At 42.1% G+C, this 21,383-nt stretch overlaps 1 protein-coding gene across 2 annotated transcripts in view; it reads right to left on the reverse strand.

Moving 5' to 3' along the window:
• Positions 1–10,699, reverse strand: part of fbn1 (fibrillin 1) — a 63,046-nt gene extending 52,347 nt beyond the window's left edge. Inside the window, exons 1-6 of one of the 2 annotated variants that reach the window (XM_040123526.1) lie at positions 10,405–10,699; positions 9,866–10,134; positions 7,712–7,794; positions 5,990–6,088; positions 5,038–5,133; positions 4,121–4,216 (exon numbers count right to left, since the gene is read on the reverse strand). In XM_040123526.1, coding sequence (XP_039979460.1) covers positions 4,121–4,216; positions 5,038–5,133; positions 5,990–6,088; positions 7,712–7,794; positions 9,866–10,056 — 565 coding nt within the window. In that variant the 5' untranslated portion in view covers positions 10,057–10,134; positions 10,405–10,699. Of the gene's footprint in view, positions 1–4,120; positions 4,217–5,037; positions 5,134–5,989; positions 6,089–7,711; positions 7,795–9,865; positions 10,152–10,404 lie in introns of both variants that reach the window. The other variant, XM_040123518.1, reaches the window with a different exon arrangement.
• Between the last annotated feature and the right edge of the window lie 10,684 nt (positions 10,700–21,383).

A 21,383-nucleotide genomic window follows, 5' to 3' on the forward strand; every position in this document is an offset into this window, starting at 1 on the left:
CTAACGCTAAGCAAGAAAGCTAATGATGGCATTTCCCAAAATGTCAAACTATTCCTTTAAAAGTATCAGTAAAATAAACACTTTCCCTTGTGATACTAAGTAAATTTATTCTGCTAAGTCTTTGTACTTTTATTCAAAATTTTTGAATCCAGGACTTTAACTTGTAATGGAATATTACAACATTCCACTTCAGAAAGGGATCGGAATAATTCTTCTACCACTGCTTTCAACAACCTTCAGCTTTGAGACAACAAACCCAACCAGTATTCTGTATCTACTTAAAGCCTACATTATGTGCCTTACCTACAGCAACAAAGGAATACATCGTAAATAGGAAAAGTAGTTACAGGAACTATGGAAACTTTTTCCATGGTGCCCATATAAGATGAGTACATCCGACTGTGTAAAGAACTCAAGTTCCACTTTTCATCAGATTAAGGTTTATTTGTTATTACTATCAGACTGCCACATGCAATCCATCTGACATAATACCTGCTTATTACAGCTGTTAGTGGAGGAGAGCAAACACTAAAAACACTTAGATCTGAGCATGAAATAAAGCAAATACAAGCACAGCAATTAAACAATCGGCTGAGGCAAACAGGGAGAGGTGGACAGCTGTAGGGTGAAAGTGGTGTCATTTCATCCGTCATCTTACTGTCTTACTGTGAACTGCATACAGCTGGGGGATCCACCCATGTCCTGTACATCTGGGAGCAATCGCATGTGTTCACACACAAATGCACTCAAACAGACACAGACACACACACACACACACACACACACACACCGATAAAAAAAACACACACAGAATCTCAGCCAATGTCCCAACCACTCATCCACAGTCTAGCCAGAGATGATCTCAAAACAGACCAAAACTCACAAAAATGTTGCTCTTGTTTTTGCTTTACTGCTCTACTTTTCATAGATGCACCAGTAAACACGCGTCTTAATATGAGAAGGAGTAGTTGGTTTTGACCGTCATTAGCAAGTGATTTCGTGTCCGTGCAGTTGCTTTTTGAACACAATAGAAATGTTGGCTTCCTCAATGACCGTCGAGTTTATGCACAACAGCCTCGGTGTGAACAGGAGGGAAGCCCGCCGGGAAGTGGGTCAAAAGAGTTTCCTGGATTAACTCCAAAATGTTTGTACACACACAGAAAAATCCGTCCACCTTTTCCAATCCACCCTTCCTCAATCCTCCCCTTGCAGATGGTGCTCACAGCATCCTTACATGCCTTAACATGTGTAATTTGTGCACATGCATCCGTCTAAGCATATGTTTCTGTGATTTGTGTGTGTGTTTCCATGCATGTGTTGTGTGTTATGCATGTACATCTGGGTGGGGCCTTCCCTATTGATCTGTCAGCAGTTTTCTCCATCCTCCCAAGACTAACAAGTTGAGCACACACTCAAACACAAACACAGAGACACACACACTTGGTTATCTATCTACTGAAGTTTGCACTGGGCTAGAACTGAGCCTGATACGGGAAAGTCAGTGAGGCATTACGAGACAAGAGAGCCCCTCAGCTGACTGACCAACTTCCCTGTTGTGTTCTGGCTGCTGACTTATTGACTGTGTAACTCACATGTTGCCACGTTTCAGGCCAGTCTTTCACCACCGTCCCAAGTGAACTCAGTGGCGTCATACCGAAAGCTCAACTTTATTGCTCCATAGCTAAACGACTCTGCAGCAGTAGCAAAGACCCCTGCATGTAATCAGCAGCGGTGTGGCTGGATCTCACCAATCCCACATTCCAATCTAAATCACATTTGTAACCAACAAAAAACACATTGATGTACCAGGCTGCATTTTTACTGCAGTCAGCTGTGCCTGGTGGTGGGACCACTGGTCAGCAGATCACCAGTCACTTTGGCAGCATACAGCTCAAAGTCACACAACATTACAGTAGTGATGTGTTCATGTCGAGCCCTGGTAGCACCAGGATATTTCCCCATGCAATAACAGCTCTGGGTCCTGAGTGCAGCTACTTCTCCCCCGGTCAGATCACGTGTTTGTGGAAAACCTCATGTTTTTGCTAATGTGATAAGATCAAGCCATAATGTGGCACGGTTCTGTAAATGGCATTAAAAACAGTGTGGCGTTGTGCATGTGCACATGGATATGTGTACACATGTACTCTACGAATGTGGTTGTTTTTGTATGAGAGCACAATGGCTCTCCCCTGGGAGGTGATGGATCCCAGCCGAGGAAATTCCATTGAAAGTAACTTAACCCAAAACGCCACTGTATCCATTGGCCTACTTTCTCTACCTCTCTTGGTGTAACCCAGTAGTTCTTAAACTAGGGGGCGGGCTCCCCTGGGGGGGCATTGAGCCACTGCAGGGGGGCGGTGGATGACGATGAGAAAAACATGGAGTGAAACAAAGTTGAATGAATATGATTTATGTAGGGAAAATAAACAAACAAGAGTTTGTTGATGCTATCGTGCTGACCTTTGTTTCACTTAAAATTCTACTTGGATCTTTTTTTTATCATTGTTAATGATTGATAAAAATTTGTGTGTCTGATTATTTTCATTATTCACCAAGCTGTTGATAACTGTTTTTATTAATAAGTCAATAAAATGTGGTGATAATATGTAGTCCCCAAAACCCCACAGGCATCTAAAACCCAAAGATATTCAATTAAAAATGATACAAAACAGAAAAAGCAGAATGTCCTCAAATTTCAGAAGCTGGAACCAGAGAATATTTGGCCTTTTTGCTAAATAAATAACCTTAGCCAATTAACTAATCAATAATCAAAACTGTTCTTGACTAATTATCTGTCAATCTACTAAGCACCATACAGTATACTGTATATTATACTATATATATTAAGAACCATAAAATAATATTAACACCCTACACTGGCCAGTTCAAGCATATCTAAGTCTTGGATTACATAGAAATATGAACACACAATGACACAGATGAATACCTCCCCTCAGTTCAGCACAGCATATTGTGTTAAGGTGAATGAATGAAGATGGAAGTTGGAAGCAGCTGGTCCCAGACACAAACAAACACCAAAAAGTATGCAAGAAGATTCACTCATGGAAAGACGCTCTCACTATAGCAGACAAGAAACTTCCATTCATACACCAGCAGACAGTGAGTGGCCGGTTCGCATGCTTTTCACCGTACATGGCAAATCAACCAGATGTGGTCAAATTCTTTGCCCGTACGTCATTTCTTCATCCGAAATCACAACACAAGACACAACAGCAGAGTGTTTCCTTGTATTCCCTGGAAAGTATGAACATTTAAAAGATTGCGTATGCTGAAAAAAAAAAGGCTTAATTCGAATTCCTCAACAGTCTCACAAACCCTTTAGCCAAGCTTCCAAGGAAAAGGCTGGAAACCAAAGTCACAACATGTAGAACAGGGCTTCAACAGATAAGTCTGGTGTGCTAACCCACCAGGCAACCAGATAGTGTCTTATTTGTTGCAGGGTTAAAGATACTAAAGTATACCAAAGAACAAACACTCAGCCAGACCCTGCTGACAAGCTTCTGAATCATGGCCTCGTTAAAAGGGACGTTACTAATTAGGAGCTCTGCTGCCAATCCAAATATTAGCTTTACAAGGTCACCATTGTAACCTTTACAGGTCATCACTGCCACAGCCCCCCGTCACATACACAAAATACGCCTGCATACCGGCACACTTCACCCACAAAAACAGTGCAGGCCGCCCTCAGTTTGCGTGTGCTTGTATATTTTGGAGCTTTTGCTCATATGTGCCAGAGAGCAACCACAGGAGGTTGGGAGGTCTTCAGTTAACAAACAGCGCACATTTAGAAAGACATTACACTCTCCAGAGCGTCATTTGAGAGCAGATGTGGAAAATAATGGTCACTTCTGAGCTCAAGCTTCACATGCATGTTCCACAACAAACACCATTCCTGGAGTCAGTGGCATGACCAAGCAGGAATTGTCTTCAGTCACAAAAAATTACCGCCATTCAACATCGAGTCACGTTTTCACAAAAGCAGCACGTGTTGCTCTGAAAACCACTTCAGCAGTAGTAAGTAGTGAATGTAGAGCACAGAGACAGCGTGATGTAAGATGAGTGAGAGAAATGCCGGGTCCTGCAGTGTGGTGCTCATTACCTCTCTCACACTGGGCCCCGGTGAAGCCGTAGGTACACACACATCTGTTGGGAGCCACACACCTTCCTCCATTAAGACAGCCATTTTCACAAACCGCTGGAGGAGAAAAGAGAGAAAAACAAACAATGACATGATGACAACACTGTGATTTACGAGGAATTTATAGGATATTTCTGGTTTAAATAAACTGGGTCTTACATTTGCATTTCTGTTGGTTAGGATAACATTGTATTAACTAAATTAATCACAGGGATCTGGGAACGCAATGACATCCCTAAAACAGAATTCAGATGGGGCATGAAACAAGCAGCGACAGAGAAGCAGTTTAGGCAAATTAGCTAAACCAATTTTTAAAGTAAGCACACCCGAAATGCAGTGCACAGCGCACACACGACTACGATAAGTACACGAGGTCAAATTTGAATCAGGAAGTTGTTCTGTACACTGTGACTGATATTTAAAAGAGTTTGATTGACAATTTTCCAGGTCGGCTTAGTTTTTTCTTTCAAATATGTTTGACTAACCTGGGAGTTTTGAGTATCTGACCATGTGACTTCTCAGCAAGTAACTTAAGTGCAGTTATCATTACCAACAGGAAGGATGACCAAAACTACAAGAAGAGGAGTAGAGGCCACAGCCATGCTAGCAGTTCGACTAAATACTAACGCTAGCAAGGGAACATGCTCAGTGATAACGGTGACATGTTGATGTTTGGCACATCTAATGCTTATGTTAATCTTCACCAGCTTACTTTAGCGTGCGCTAACATTTGCTTATTAGCAATAAGGAAAAATCCGAAAAGGAAAAATGTCAGGAAATAGAGGTTTTATAGCCTATCTTTGTCATAAATAAATGTAAACTGACGTTAAAATATGATAATAATGTTGAAGTGTGTCCTGCTGCAGAATGATGCTTACGTTGACCACAGTGGTTTCCCACGTAGCCTTTCTGACACAGGCAGTGGTCCTCGGCACATGTTCCCCCGTTCATACAACGAATATTACAGTGCTGGACTGTGGGCAAAACAACACAAAGACAAACACAGACATACACACAGAGGAATGTACGGAGTTAAATTCAGTGTACACAAACTTACACTGTAGATTACATTTACGATGTAAACAAAATGCACTCTCAACTATATTCCTTGAAAGTCGTGCTCAGATATAGAGTCATTGCCTAGAAATGTAGTGTATTGAAGCGCTGTGAGCTGCAAGAGAGCAACATGGAGGAGATGTTGACTGTGGATGTCTTCCAAAGCACACACACACCCAATCGACTCATGAACACACACAACAACCTACGAAATCGACCGCCATTTGCCAGAATGTGATTGCAACAGATATCAATTGTTGCAATCTTGGGGCAGTTTCAATGGATGTTTTCAGGAGATTCTTTGGCTTGGTACATCATATTTTTGTACCAAGGTAGTTACTGCTCATTACTCATGATGAGGAGAAGAAAACTTAAGAAAAAAGATTCAAATGGCACTCAAAAGATCTGAGCCAATTACAATTCCTGTAATTTCTATCCTACAGGGATAAGATATGACAAGGCTGCATATTTTCTATCATCTGTCACTGCTTGTCATTATTGTTACTGCATGGTGAAATGTTTTTCTTAAGATTGCAGCTCCTTTGTTAAAAAAATGCACAGAGAGGGGTGTGGTCTAGAACCAGTTACAACCCCCCCCGTCACACAAACACACACACACACACACACACACACACACACACACACACACACAAAACCCCACCACTCCACCCCCATCTATGCACACTATATAATAAAACCCATCAAGCTGATGACAGCAAGCTTCAAAGGAGTTCACTGTGTATCACGGTGGGAAAAGGGGAGGTGCTGAACGACCTGACTTGGATCCACAGGATGGGGCGATCTGGCCGTTGGGACAGGTGCACATGTTGGGTCTGGAGCAGAAACCATCTCCACATGAACTCCGGCAGATAGCTGCAAAAGAGGAACATGACACTTGCTCAAACAACATAAAAACGTCCTCTGTCAGGTGCAAGATAAAATAACAGTCCATTGCTCGCTTTATGGCTCCAGGATCTGTCTTGATAGTGCGTGAGAGCGAATTCATGTTATGTATCTGCTGCTTGTCAGCCTGTCCGCTGCGGGTTTTGAGTTTCATGTTAGAATTTCATTTGGTGCGATTTAGGCCATGATCTAAACCTTATACTGACCCCTCATCTATAAAGTTTTAAAACTCAAATAGACCGCAGTCCAAATATGGCCAAATCTTCCTTCTAACCATCATCATGGTTAAGTTATAGAAGCCCATTTGGCAATGGGGCCAAGCTATTTTCTTTTTTGAGTTTTGGTGCTGGCTGTTTTTGTTCAGTTGTTCCCTTTCCCACAGATTGTTGTTGGCATGGTCCCCTGCCCCCAGCTCCCATCAGGTAGAGTCCAGCCACTGACCCCTACTCCCTGAACCCCACTGCTAAACAATGTCATTAGAGCCGCGACAGGCATCCTGCCAGCCGACCAGCCAGACTGCAATCACACAACTCTACAGCCTTTCAGATCTTCCTTATTTACTGAGGGACAGGGAGAGAGAGAGAGAGAGAGAGAGAGAGAGAGAGAGAGAGAGAGAGTGGGGGGGGGGACCAGTGAGAGAATACCAGAGTAAACGGACAAAAATTATTGACCTAATCCCACTTGTTTTACGACATGTTATTGGCTCATCACCTCCATTAGCCACACTAAACCATTGGTAATGTAAAATATCTCTGTGGCAATATGTGGACCATTAGTGTTAGCTTACTTTTTCACCTGTTTAAACTCTGGACAATCTGGATGCAGCAAGACTTCTGGAACTGGTGGCTTTCAGTATTATCAATGTTCATTCATCTACTGAAAACTGCAGTCCCTTGCTGGTCTGAACTTATATACTCACAATAACAGTCCATTTTATTTCCTGCTATTAATTTGACAATTTTCAAGAAAGAGGATGATTTAAAATTCTTGTGTTACAAATCAAACAATATTCAAATCTGATCTGCAGGAGTCCCAATCCTGTTGAATTTTCTTTTCCAATAAAGTAGACAATTTCAGGTAATGTTACATGCATTCACTTTGCACCCAGGGGGAATGCAACTAACGATTATTTTCATTATCTGTGGAACATCAGAAAACAGTGAAAAATGAACATAATAATTTCGCAGAGCCCGAGGTGATGTCTTCAAATAACCTTTTGTATTTGACCAACAGTCTAAAACCCAAAGATATTTAGTTTACTTCATAACGACATAAGACTGGAAATGTTCACAACGGAGAAGCTGGAATCGTCAAATGTTTGGCATTTTTGCTTAAAAATTGACATAAACGATCAATTATCAAAATAATTGCAGATTTTTTTTTCTTTTACTTAACTAATCGATTAATCGTTTAATCGTTTCAGCTCTAATCCCAGATGTATAATACTCGGGGAGTGAATGGCTCCCATAAAAAAAGCAGGGTGCTGAAAGCCACTGCTGGTGATGATGATAAAGAGCTCAAAGTTCTACCTGACCTGAATTTACAACCTACTGCATTAGGGAGCAGTTGTCGAATAGTGGAGATGATACTCACGAACAATGCACTGGTTTCCTCCAGTCAGAGTCTTCCAGCCTGGGCAGCAGTAGGCGTTGTTCCTTGAGCCACACACATTTGGTCTGTGGAAGACGCCGCATCAAAAGGTCAACAATCCGGATGACACAGTTCAGATCACTCTCAAGTCAAGTCCATTTTTTTTTTTCTGTAGACCAGAACCACAGATTTGTCTATGTGGCTTTATGATCTGTATAACACCCTCTGTCCTTAGATCCTCCATTGCTCTCTACTGATGGAAGCTCAGTGATTACTGATGCCTACACTGTAGGAACAAATATTCTGTCGCTTGACCTTCTCCGCAGAACACTTCACCAGAGGCAGCAGGAATAAGGGCACATTGCTCAAGGACACTTCAGCAGCATGGCAATTTGCAGCCCGACCCAGTTATCCAGGCAAAGGATCAAAATTCAGTCATCGCATGCTCGCCTCCAAATGTTCTAGTACCTTTTGTAGGATTAGCAAACACACAGCCCCTCCTGAAGTAGTTTTCACAGCCCCCACGCCAACCCCCAAAAGGCCATGAAATGTCCATCGAATATCTAAAATCATCCTGTGCAACAACACTACCATTATATATTTGTCACTGAATAACTCAGTGGATCTGTAATATTGTGAGCCACTATAAGAAGCAAAGCCTACCTATGAACCCTCATCATTAGAGTAGTGAACAGTTCAATTGAAGAGTCATTTTTCCTCCTTTCTGAGTCCTGAATAAGTAAAAACGTATTCCACCAAAAGGAAGTTTAAAGACAAATTATGGGGTATTAATTCTTACCCCTGTAATTATCTACTGACCACTTAGGTTCATCTTGTGGCCCACTGTGGGGATCCCGACCACCAGGAAGGGAACCACTTGCCTATGCTACGGTGTGTGCTACTTACAGAGATCTTGCTGCTGCCGGGTGAGGCCTGGCATGTAGCATTTGGCACTTCCCAACACAAAATATCCTTGGTGAGGAAAATATTATGCTGCACAAGGTTCTTTAAGAAATTAGATGATTAAAAATATTTCATCTGACATGGAAGTGAAGGCCTGGGTCGCTCTGTCACATACGGTTCTGTGACAAGTCGACATATGTGAATTTGTAATCACCTACTGGGCCCATATTGAGCCAGATGCCAGCGTATATACTGCACAGTGTAACTCCAAACAATCCTACGAGGTGAATAATGACGCCTGTTGGATGTCTGAAACATTCTCATAGTGGTAAGTCGGCCTGACACAGTATGTAGCCCGTATGCACTTCCTGCCTCTGAACCCAGATGTTCTGATAAATTAACTTAAAGCATGTCAAATAAAAATGCCTGTGGAGAATGCTCATTGAGCTGTCTACTGTGTGACCTTCATCAGCTGTTCGCTGTCATCACTGACAAAGACATTCTCTCTTTTCTTTTCTTTTCCTTCCTTTCCTTTCTTGCTTTCCTTCCATCTGTCTCTTTTTTCCCCATTCTCTCTTTCTTATTCACGTACACACAGGCACACACACACACACAACCTCTCCTGCAGTGACCCACTGTGTACAGCTGCAGATGTGATTTATCCACAACTGGGGTGTGGTGTTTTTGGCCAGAAAGAGGATTATGCTGTTAGTCTCTCTTTTTCTCTCTCCCTCTCTCTCTCATTTTCACTCTCTCTCTCTCTCTATTTCTCTCTCTCTCTCTCTCTCACTCTGCCACAGCCACACACGACCAATGGCCTCCTTTGTTTGGATGTAATTTATTATTGCAGTCAGCAGGAATGTGATATTCTTGCCAGTATTTAATTACTAAACTTTGCTCCAAACTTCCCATCAGAGACAATGTCATTCATGGGTCTCGGTCCGCCTTATTAAAAACGCACACACACACACACACACACACACACACACACACACACAAGTGTTTTCTAACCCTCTATGATCATGTAGGACTAGCAAGTTATGCGTGAGAAGAGGAGGCACCTGCTCCGAGCCAAAAAATAAAACACGCAGAAAGATGCTCATTTGGATTAAAAGTTGGGGGTGACAGTTGGCATACAGTGCAAGAGTGGAAGAAAAGAAAAGAAAAGAAAAGAAAAGAAAAGAAAAGAAAAGAAAAGAAAAAAGGAAAACTGCTCCCAAATTTGACTAATAGGGATTATCATGGTCACATTACCCTCTGAGGACGTCCGTCCCACCCCTCCTCTTGGCCCTGCTGGCTCTGGAGTCGGTCTGCTTGGTCACCAGCTCGCTGTCCCCGGTGTCCACCACCTCCGCAGCTACTCCAAGCCCGGCGCAGAGCGACAGCAAGGCCACCAGAGCCACGGCCAACTGCAGCAGCCGTTCTCCACACTTACTGTCCGGCATATCCACTCTAAAGTGTCCAACTCCAGCGCTCGGAAGAATAAAAGTCACCTTAACTAGTTTACCCGGCCCCGTCGACCTCTGCAGTGGAGTCAAAGCTGCAAAACAATAAAAAATTTAAAAAAAAAAAAAAAAAAAAAAAAAAAAAACATTTGGAAAAGACGCAGAGGAGGGTGCAGGAGATGCTGCGCAAAAAAAGAAAAACAACTCAGCTGCACTCTGAGAAGTAGCTGGTATGATGTGACCTTTACCATTATTAAGTTAGAAAATCATTCAGCTCAGAGTCGCAAAAGCCTGCGGTGAAAAAAGTAATAATGTGCAAAACTGCGCACGAGTGAGTCGTTACTTTACCTTGTCTCCCGAACAGGAGATTCGCCCCGGACCCGACAGAGCACTGCTTCACTCTTACTGGCAGGTACTGCTGAATAAACGCTTAGAAGCAAACTGCGGAGGAGAAGAGGAGTCACTCAAACCTTTCGCCGAGCCGCTGTAAACAAGTGCGCATCGTAACTTTTGGAAGTCTGCTCGTGCGCATCCAGCGGCGTGTTGATTCGGCATAGATGGGTTAGAGGAGCTGATGCATTCCAGAGGATGAGAATGGCAAGGCTCACTGTGACTCTCCCTCACAGCACAGCTTTTTCCTCATCTCTGCTCTACTCAACTTTCCCCAAGACTCCCCCCCCCCTCCTCCCTCCCCTCCCCTCCCCACCACCACCACCACCCACCCAACTACCCACCCTCCCTCCCTCCACCTTCCTTTCCCCCTGCTCTCGCGATACAAAAGATTGAGTGCAAAAATGCACAAGTTAAGCTCCGGACCTTCAGCCTTGGACTTCGAACTGTTACAATAATACAATAGTCGACCCGGAAAAGAGGGAGACAGGAGCCAATACAATCCTAAAACCCGTGTCAAAAGTTTGACCACACAAATAATCGACTGAGATCTTCCTTCGCGTTGTTAAAAAAAACAATGCACCTGTTCACTATACTACAGAACGCGGCGTGAACCACCTCCTGACAAGGCACGCACTATACAGTAAAGGGTTAATACGTTGTAACTGGTGGTTTTATTAATGTTAATACATTTACTAATGCTGTATAGATCAGTTATAGGACATTAATAAGAACAACTGATAGGTTATCCAGTTTTGAAAAATCCCTTTGGCTGGTATTTATTCTTTTTATTTGGTAAACTTTCTGTGGCAGTGTAATTTTTTTTTTTTTTTTTGTAATTTATAAAGAACTTTCCCCTGGGAAGGATCCAGATTCCCTGCTGGCCCTTTCCAGGGGGTAGTTCTTCCTAATGAACTGAAAAGTTAAAAAGACAAAGCAGCTATCTTGCATCTGGAACAGAATAAACAACCGCAAAAGGGATTCTTCCTAATGTGAGAACCAACAAACGCTGCTGATCCATAGACCATTACTATTACAACTTATAACACTTGTGGTACCGGAATGTAGTTTGAAGTAGTTAACCCTGATCATAAAGTAAGAGAGTGCCAGAGAGTGATGATAGCTGATTTGCATTAAACTCTTCTGACAACCCAGCTGTCAGAACGGAAAGGCAGTGTCAAGAATTTTTCAGGCAGTGATTTTGAAAAAGTCACACTTTGGTTCACAAAAAAAAAATCTCCAATAACAGAGAACTCTTTCATTCCTCCTCACTTTGCATTGAATTATGTTGAATTATGCCCTATAAATATTCACACTCTGTATTCTGTATGTTCTGAGGAATTTTTGTCCCGTGCAATGATAGTTTTCACACACACTGATTCCTGTCTGCAGCCACACCCAGCAAATATAGAGTCAGCCTGGCTGCTCTCTCAAGTATGCTATCACTGTTAAACCAAGAGAAACCCCTTGACACTGTGTATTCCACTACACTTGTTTCCACTATCAGTTTTTTTGCCCTTCTTTCTTCTCTTCGTTATTATCCACATTCTCCTCTCGCACATGTCCAAACACAGCCTCAACCTGCACTTATTCATGGATAATGTGTTGGTTTTTCACATTACATTTTATAGTCTTGATCAAGACAATAGCTACATGAAACACAACCACTACAGCACTTTGCCTGTGCAGGGTTGAGACAAAACATTGAGTTTTCAATTTTTGTTGACCCAGACCACTGCACCCCATGTAACCCCATGCAACCCTCAGCCCATTTGTTTCATCTCTTCTGCAAAGAAAATGGTGGTGACCAGTCTAAGCCGCTCTAACAGGTTTCTTTATGTACTATTTCATCTTGTGTACAGGATAGCATATATATATCAATAACTCGACTTCCACAACTTTTTTTTTTTTCTATCCTCAGTCACACAGGTTGAGACACACATCTCCACTAGCCTTGCTGACATCGCCGGTTGGATGTCTGCCCACCACCTCAAACCTAGTCTCAACAATGCTGCGCTGCTTCTTTTCCCCTGGAAAGTCCTGCCCTCTGCAAGGCCCCTCCATCACTGCTGACAAGACCACGTTTACTCCAGAACAGACTGCCAAGATACTTTGTCTGCCTCAAGACAACCAACTGTCAGACAGCACCCAGAATGCAACCACATTGCAATCCAACTGGTTTAGCTCTTAATAACCTCCACCCAATTCAACTTTTTCTAGTCAGTATCCTTAAAAAGCTTCTTCATTTTACTTTATTTATGTCCTGTTTGGGCTACTCCATCAAAATATTGGAGGCTGAAACATCTGCAGTTTCATAACTTTCCCTCTCTTTCTCCTTTTGTAAATTCCCTTTCCCGCCTGCCCGTGGCATTCGTGCTTAATTTGAAATGCTTATGCATTCGTGTGAGAATTTAAAGAGATCTGCTTCCATACCTCCACATCATGGTCCATACTGTTTTTTGCTGGTTTTTTGCTCTGAAGCGCTCCTGGTCATCGCCTCACCAAGTCCCAACTCATCCTTCTGTTACCTGCGTCATCGGGGAAACAAACACTGTGCATTTTCATCTGAACGGGTGCTTTATTTCCCTTTTGACACGTTTGTGACCTCACTTTTGAATGTAAAAGAATTTTATACGCTGATGACAAAGTAATTTAGTAATAAGACCCAAATTCTCATGTTATTAATATAACACTCTCCCCTGACCTCTGTCATTAGTTGAATCACCATATTATTACTGTAAAAAATAACAGAATGCAAGTACTTCTGCTTGTTTGCATTGTCTATATCATCCGTCATTCCTTGCTGTTGTATAAAATTACAAATATCTTGACCAGGCATCATCTGTGTTATGCATAAACTCATATTAAGAAGACGCTCAATCGGAAACTACATGTATATGTCAAACAGGATGAATTCAAGATTCATGTCAAACCTCCGCTGTGGATTTACCAATGTATTACTCTGTCACAGGCAACTGTCTTGACCTTCCATTTATATTTACAGCAGCTGGCCATCAAGTGTAACTTTCAGCTTTAGAACAGTCTCTTCCATCATGAACTTTGTAACCTATTCGACATTCACATTTTTTCACACCTATTTCACAACTTTTCAGATTCTAATTGTCTCAAGCCCATTGGAGTAATTAATAATCACAGTTACAGCCACATCACCTTCTTTTCCTTACTTAATATTTCTTCCTCCTGCTACTCTGTCAGAGTATTCTGTAAAAGTCCATTCCCTCTCTTTTGCTCTCTAACATTATTATTGTCTTGTCACTGAAACATTATTTGGGACTCTTGTACTCACATCAATTTGCTCCATAGTAATGGAAGTAATATAATAATGGACGTATTGGTGAGTACATTTGGTGATTTACGATTGTAAATGAGAACTGAAACTGGACTCGTAAGATAAGAACATCACTTACTGTAAATGGTATGTATGAGTAGAGAAGGAGTTGGCAGAAGAGAATAAGGTCCACGGGAAAGATTTAAAGGTCTTGAGTCAAGGAATGAGAGAGTCTGGGGGAGAGGGAGAGGGCAGAAGTAGCCACTGTGGATTGGAGTGGATTGTTTTGACAGTAAGACAGCCTCTCCCTGGTCATCTTGGAGCCTCGACTCTCTCTTTCTGAGTGTAGCTGAGCTCAACCTCTGAAACATAAGCGTGACCTGGGCGTGAGGAGCTGAGATGGCGGTGAATAGCTGAGTGCTCGAGCGCGGAGTGGTACGGGGTGTATTGGTGGGAGTCTTTGACACCAAGAAACTCTTGACATTGGGCACCGGTGATGTTCAGCCACATACTGTACTCAGCGGACTGGTCTGACATTTTGGGAAAAATGCTCAGTTGCTTGCTTGCTGGGAGTCAGATGAAAAGATAACACTCTCATGTCAGCCAGCAGCCAATGCATCTGCACGTATAGACACAGATACGGGCGGATGAACAAAATAACATGAGCACTTTATAATGCGATGCGATATACAAAGACAAAATACAGCCTTGAAAATTACAATAAAGTCAAATCAACACTGATTGTAATGAAAGTTTAATATTATAATATTATAAACTACAAAAGGTAACTATACAGTTGACAAGACATTACCTCATCAGCAGGTTTCACTAAACTAATAGTCTAACATTTTGGGAAATATGTTTATTTAATGTCTTGTTGAAAGTTAGACGAGAAGATCGATACTATACTCACATCTGTTCATTAAATAGGAAGCTACAGCCAGGAGATAGTCGGCTTGTTAAATCTGTAATAAAACCAAAGTGTAAAAACATCACACTGCAGATTTACAGGTTTTTTTTACAAATTAACTAAACCAGATATTAACGTGTTAATTAGTGAGCTTTGGAGCTGCTGGTAATCAGATTTCTTTAAATCTTTGAATTGATCCGGGCCTGCTGTTTTTCCCCATTTCCAATCTTTAAGCAAAACTAACTGTCTTCTGGCTGTAACTTCATATTTATAGTACAGACTTTAGAGTGGTATCAATGTTCGCATTTAACACTTGACAAGAAAGCAAATAAGCTTATTTCCCAATATGCTGAACAATTCCTTCAAGTACATTTTAGAGGTATTTCTGTAGTATTTTTTATTTTATGCAACTTATTCTCCTAGTCCATTACATTCAGATGGAAATATATTTCTTTTTCCCCTATTAATTTATCTGACAGCTGCAGATAGTAGATATCAGCACTTAAGACAAGCGTACAGATACACGTACACTCAAACATAACACTCACAAACAGACACACCACATTGTTGTCAGAGTGTTGTCAGCTGAGTGTACTTCAGGATTGTTTCTCGTCAAGTTTCAAGTCATGGGCTGGGTTTGAATAGTCAAAAAAATTACGCCCTATGTCCTTTCCTAACCACTTTTCCTTGACCTCGATGGAAAATGTCACGAGTTCAAGGAAAGATGCGAATAAGAATTCATTAGGACTTAGGAAAACACAGCCTCGGTGATAAGAGAATCCGACTGCACTTACACCAGGCTGAGTAACTATGCAACGGTGGATGTTATTGACGTGGGTTGCTTTAAATGCTGCTGCCGCAAGGAATTGTGGGACGGCATTATCTCTTTTCCTTTCCTAAAGGATGGTCCCATGTACCCTATGCTAAAAGAGATAAGAGAGCAAGCACTGAAGCACCTTTCCTTAGCATGTAGAGAATGCGACCAGGACTCATAACGGCTGCCACCCGTTACTTCCGGGTCATTTCAGTCAGGAACCTTCCTGAGCAAAAAAAGACTATTGAGCGGCAGCCCTGGTTCTCATCAACAAGACGTAGAATGGGAGAAAGGTGATGCCAGGAAGTGCAGGGTCGCCCTCTTCTCTTCCTTGAGACAGAGGAGGTGTCATTTACAGCAAGACACCACCTCCCCACCACAACGCACCCTCCTTCTTTCACCCCATCCTTTTCTCAGTTAACCTCCTTACTCTTACTAACCGAGCGTGGGTTTCATTTTAGGGAATGTTTACTCCTCTGGCCTGAAATGGCTGAACTAAAAAGCCCTGAAATAGCAAGACTGAAACAGAAGCTAGAAAAAAAACATTTTTTACAGTGTAGTCTGATTGTTTCTGTGGAGTATTTCAATACAAAAGAAATATCCCTCAGACAAACAAGTTATTGTCATTTAATAATAACACAACTCACGTTCTATAATTGACTTCTTTCTTGCTTTAATTTTCACAGTGACGGAAGCTAATTTTTTCCTTGCAGCGTCACAAATATTCTTTCACCAACTCATTATCATGTGCTTCATATATATATCCCAGGGCCTTTTTAATAGCTTAGATTAAGACTGTCTCTCACTGTGCTATGAGCAGTAACTGTAGCGAGACTTTCTCACACTGTGTGTTGTCTTTGGCTCCAGCAGCCACAGTTCATTTCCTTTTGTCTTCTGCAGCACAACCGCTGCCAATATTCATGTGAAATATTTCAAGAAAATGAGCTGCAGCAGAAATGAGTCTCCCCATTTTGCCCCTCCTCTCTCTCACTCTTTCTCACACACACACACACACACACACACACACACACATCTCTATGTGTGCGTGTGTAATAAGGTTACTTGTGATTTTGCTGTTTGGCCTCCATTGCTTTTTTGTCATGAGGAGATTGTAATGATGGAATTATATCAAGTGTTTGGGCTTGGCTGTCTATTATCCCATATGGTCTCCTTCACTAAAATACATTACATATATTGTATACAGTACACTGCTGGAGCACAAAATCAAACATAACCACAAAATAACTTTGAGGAATCCCTTTTTGCCTCCAAATGGATCATTTTCCTTGTGTGTACCTAGGCGCTGCATGAACTCGTTTCCCTTATAAATTGTTTATCCAGAAGAACAGAATAAAAATTCTTTGGGCTATAAAGGGTTGTAATAAGTCCCTGTCATGGTGAGGATGCCTCTTTTAAGCAACAGCTATAAGGAGGAGGAGAGGAGAAAGACAGGGTTGACCGTATGAGTCATCTCTGAGTGTCTGAGTTTAATAGCTGGTGTACTCAGTCTGGATGTTTTTTGGCCACTCTGTGCCTTGGGCGTCATTCCTGATTGAGAAAACAGGACATAGCATCAGAACGCCCCCCATGAATGGAGAAAAGTAGTGAGAAAGCCCCTCGCATCCCAGATCCTGAATGTAATCCCTACTAAGAGCTTGTTTTCATGGGAGTAATAAACACTCTTAAATCTGCAAGTATAAACACCCAAGACTGTATGCCCATAAAGTTTGTGGGTGTACGGAGTTTAATACACATATGCACCCAATGTACCAATAGAACAGACTTTAAAGGAATAGGCTGAGAATTTGGAAATACACTTATCTCTTTTTTTGCAGAGAGTTACATGAGAAGATTGATACCACTTGTTTCTGTCTGTTAATTATTGTATAAAGCTACAGACGGGCAGTCGGTTAGATTAGCTTAGTTTAAAGTAGTGGAAAAAGGTGGCGACGGCTAGCCTGGCTCTATCCAAAGGTAACAAACTCCATCTACCAACATCTCTAAAACTCACTAATTAACGCATTATATCTTGTTTGTTTAATCCATACAAACACCGAAGTGTAGAATGACAAATGTTGATTGTGCTGGGATTATGTGCTTGACTTTTTGTGGACCAGGAGCAGTGGCTTATTGGAGTCTCTGGTGCTTACCTGGCAACCTCACAGCAACAAGACTATGGATTAAACAAATAAAACATATGTTTCAATTGGTTACCTATGGTGTAGGTTTCGATTCGTAGTTCAGCGTCAGATTTTCCCTGTTGATGTCACCACCATATTTAACCACTACATGGGGCTTTAAACATATTCTTTGCAGTAACGTTGTTTATATTCTTTTATTTAGTTTGTATTATAGTGACAGTGAGCTGTGACTTATCGAACTGGCGTTACATTTAGGTATCTTCTTCATTACTCAAAAAGAGACTAGTGCCGTGCAATAGCTGTATTTATGTTCGTCCATTCGCTGTAGTGAGCTGAAATCGTGGTGAGCAGAAGGTTGGCAGTGGGGATGGCTTTGTAAACATGTGTTCACTGTCAACAATCACGGTGTCCTGGGCTGTGGACCTTTGCTGCATGCCATAACCCTCTGTCTGCACTTGTTTCATGTCTGCCTCTCCCTGACAAATCACAGTTGTTGCAATCTCCATGTGGTATCGGCGTAACCGCTGTAGCCTAAGCATAGTTATATTATGCAGAAGCTTTGGAGTCTGTGAACATAGCCGCCCTCGCTACCATATGCCCTTAACTCACAGCTATAAACTGGGCTGTAGAGGTGGCACAGGCTGATTTTTTAACCGTTTGGAATGACCAGGCTAGCTGTTTCCCACTCTTTCTAGTCTTTAAACTAAGCTAAGCTAACCATCTCCTGTAACTTCAGATTTAACAGACATGAGAGCTGTATCAATCGTCTCATCTAACTCTCAGCAACATAGCAAATAAGTGTACTTCCCAAAATGAACTATTGCCTTTAATGAAGCCCACTGATGAGGTAATGCCCTGTTGAAATACTATTACCCTGCAATGAATGCAATCAACCTTTTGTAGTTTATAATATATTTTCATACACATGGCGTTGATTGAACTTCATGATCATTTTTGAAGCTTCAGTTTTAATGCATTATAAGGTGTTAATGTTATTTTGTCCACACCCTGAGTCTGAATACACACAGATTTATTCAGGGTATGTCCCCTGTGGGGCACAGTGGAGAGTTTGTGGATTTTTGGCTTGAGTCATGCATCCAGGCTGGTCCAGGCTGCCCACTTATCTTCCCTCCACATGTGATTTACGCAGAGTCACGGTCCCCCCACACAAATCTGACCATCTTAGGGATGGAAAACATTCCCTGTTGAGTTTTCCCACCAGGGGTTTGCCGTCACCATCTGTAAAGGACACTCAGCAAAGATGTAGAGACCCATAAACACACTCCACTCAAATAGACAAATAGAGAAATATATTAGTATACACACTACTCCAGTATTAATGTGATTAGTTTATGCTAGGGCATCGTCCTTTCACTGTAGGGAGAACAGAAGCAGATGTGAAGAGGGTGACAGAGAGAGGGATTATCAACAAAGATGCAGTAGGTGAAAAGATGCCTGTGATGGAATAGAGGACACAGAGCTTATTTTGGCCTGATGTGGTGAAAGATGATGAGTACAACCACCAAAATTATTACAGTTATTCCTGAGGGGAACACGGATGTCTGTACCAAATCTGTTGCCAATCCATCTGGAAGATGTTGAGATATCTCACTGGGAACTGAAAACTTTGACCTGCTGACGGCTTTGTATGAAAAGTCAAGGCATCCTAAAGGTCAGGAGGATTCATATTCTGGGAACCATGAATGTCTATAAAAAATTTCATGACAATTCATCTTATAGTTAAGAGATAGAGAGTTATAGAGATATTTAAGTCTGGATGAAAAGTGGTGGACCAACTGACCAACTGAATGACACTGCCGTCCCCCAGAGCTTGAACATTCGAAGGTGACAAAATACGGAAATTACCATAAAGCAATGTTATTGCACCAGATAAGATTTTTTTTGGTTTGTTTTATATGTTATATGGGCTATGCAAGAACAAATGTATTCCATTTTCTTGCCAAAAAGGGATACACAGACAAAGGATTGTACATTATGTAATCCTGCATAGTGTTGTTTGGGGTCAGTTAGAACCCAGAGGAATCAAATTCCCTCTTATGAACAATAAAACTCCAATAAAAGAAATCCAAATAGACTACTTTGGAATTTGGAAGGCGTAGTAGTGTAAAAAGTACAGTTAACACCAATCAAAGTTATAGAGCATATGAACATCCATATTTTAAAGACATTATGCATAATTTTCCATTGCTTCTGAAACATGTCATTAGTTCAAAATCTTATTTATGTTCAATTTTCAGAAAAGTAGGAAAAGTCATGAAGTATCAAGGAGATAAAATAATATTTAGCATGTTTCTTCGGTGAAGAGGCCCAGGGTTTCCAGGACAGCAAACAGATAATCCAGAATGACAAAGATTCACTGAATCATGCCTCCTGGTGTTTGCTAAAATCTAAGTGTTGATCTCCGCCTCGGCTTGAAATCCAGGGGAGACTTGTGAGCTGCTGGCCAAAGCATGAGGGAACGGCAGAGGAATGGAGAACGAAAAGAGACCAACACTGGAGGAAAAGTCGCCTTTTGAAGTTGGCCAACAGAAAAGTTTTGATTCAAGTCTCCCACATCTGTCTGCTGCCTCGTGCAAGAATCCTGGAATCCCCCGCCCCCTCATCATCACCATGTCACACACATACACACACACACACACACACACACACACACACACACATACACAAACACACAAACAAACACACCCACATACACAAAAACACACAAACACACAAACACACGAACACACAGACACACAAACAAACACACGCACACACACACACGAATGCAGACTTGCTTCTAATCCACCAACACAGAGCATGAAAACAAATACTTTCAGGGAAGTTCTTAAGCCAAGTGGCAGATAAGCATGGTTGCTAACTGAACATGAACATGCACACACACAGCATACACACACATGCTCACAAAGTCATACACTTGGAGCAGAAGCTAATGGCATGAACTGACACTGACCTAGTTTCCAGCGGGGCAACGATAAAGAGAGAGTGGAAAGCTGAAGATTTGGAAGAGGTAAAGAAACTCCAGGGCATGTTGTGCTTGAGGACACAGTGTATTGTGCATGTGTGCGCGTGTGTGTGTATCAGTGTGTTTCCACTCAAAAAGGCCTGCCAACAGCCAACAGTCCACACGCCCATCGGAGCTTCAGAGACAAGCCGTCATGCTAAGCCGGGGTAGAGGGCTGAGGCCTGAGAGCAGAGGGAGGTAAAGGCTCAAGCAGAGCACCGCTGAGGAGCGAGGCGATCACTGCGGAGGTTACACACACACACACACTCGCCTATTCTGCACCGACTCTGGCCAACAGAAACTCACTGTATACTCATTTAACAGGGACTCTTGGCTCGCTCTTCTCCAAAGCATGCCCTCACTGGTTCCTGACTTGTGGAAACAGGAAACAGAACCAAGCGCAGGCACAGAACCAGTTGGTCCCTTTGTTCGTGTGCATATGTTTGCAAACCTCACCTGACTCACGTCTCCTCCTCCACATGTCTCTGGAGGAACATACGTGTAGATTTTGGCATGTCAGTAAATGCTGCAACACGGCTCAGTCAGTGGCCAAGTCTTGTTTTGTTTCCTCCCAGATTTGAACTCTGTGTGACTCTGATAACATTGAAACAGGGAACAATTTCATGCTCTTGTACTTTGGGCGCTTTGTGCGACTTTAATTGTTCCATTAAGGCGCTTCAGGGTCTGGGAATGCTTTGTCATATGCGCACTGTGTGTGTGTATGTGTGTCTTAAGTTAATGCCCTCGAGCTCATCAGC

The sequence above is a fragment of the Xiphias gladius genome, chromosome 1 (assembly GCF_016859285.1).
Source record: "Xiphias gladius isolate SHS-SW01 ecotype Sanya breed wild chromosome 1, ASM1685928v1, whole genome shotgun sequence".
In the NCBI taxonomy this organism is placed as follows: Eukaryota; Metazoa; Chordata; class Actinopteri; order Istiophoriformes; family Xiphiidae; genus Xiphias; species Xiphias gladius.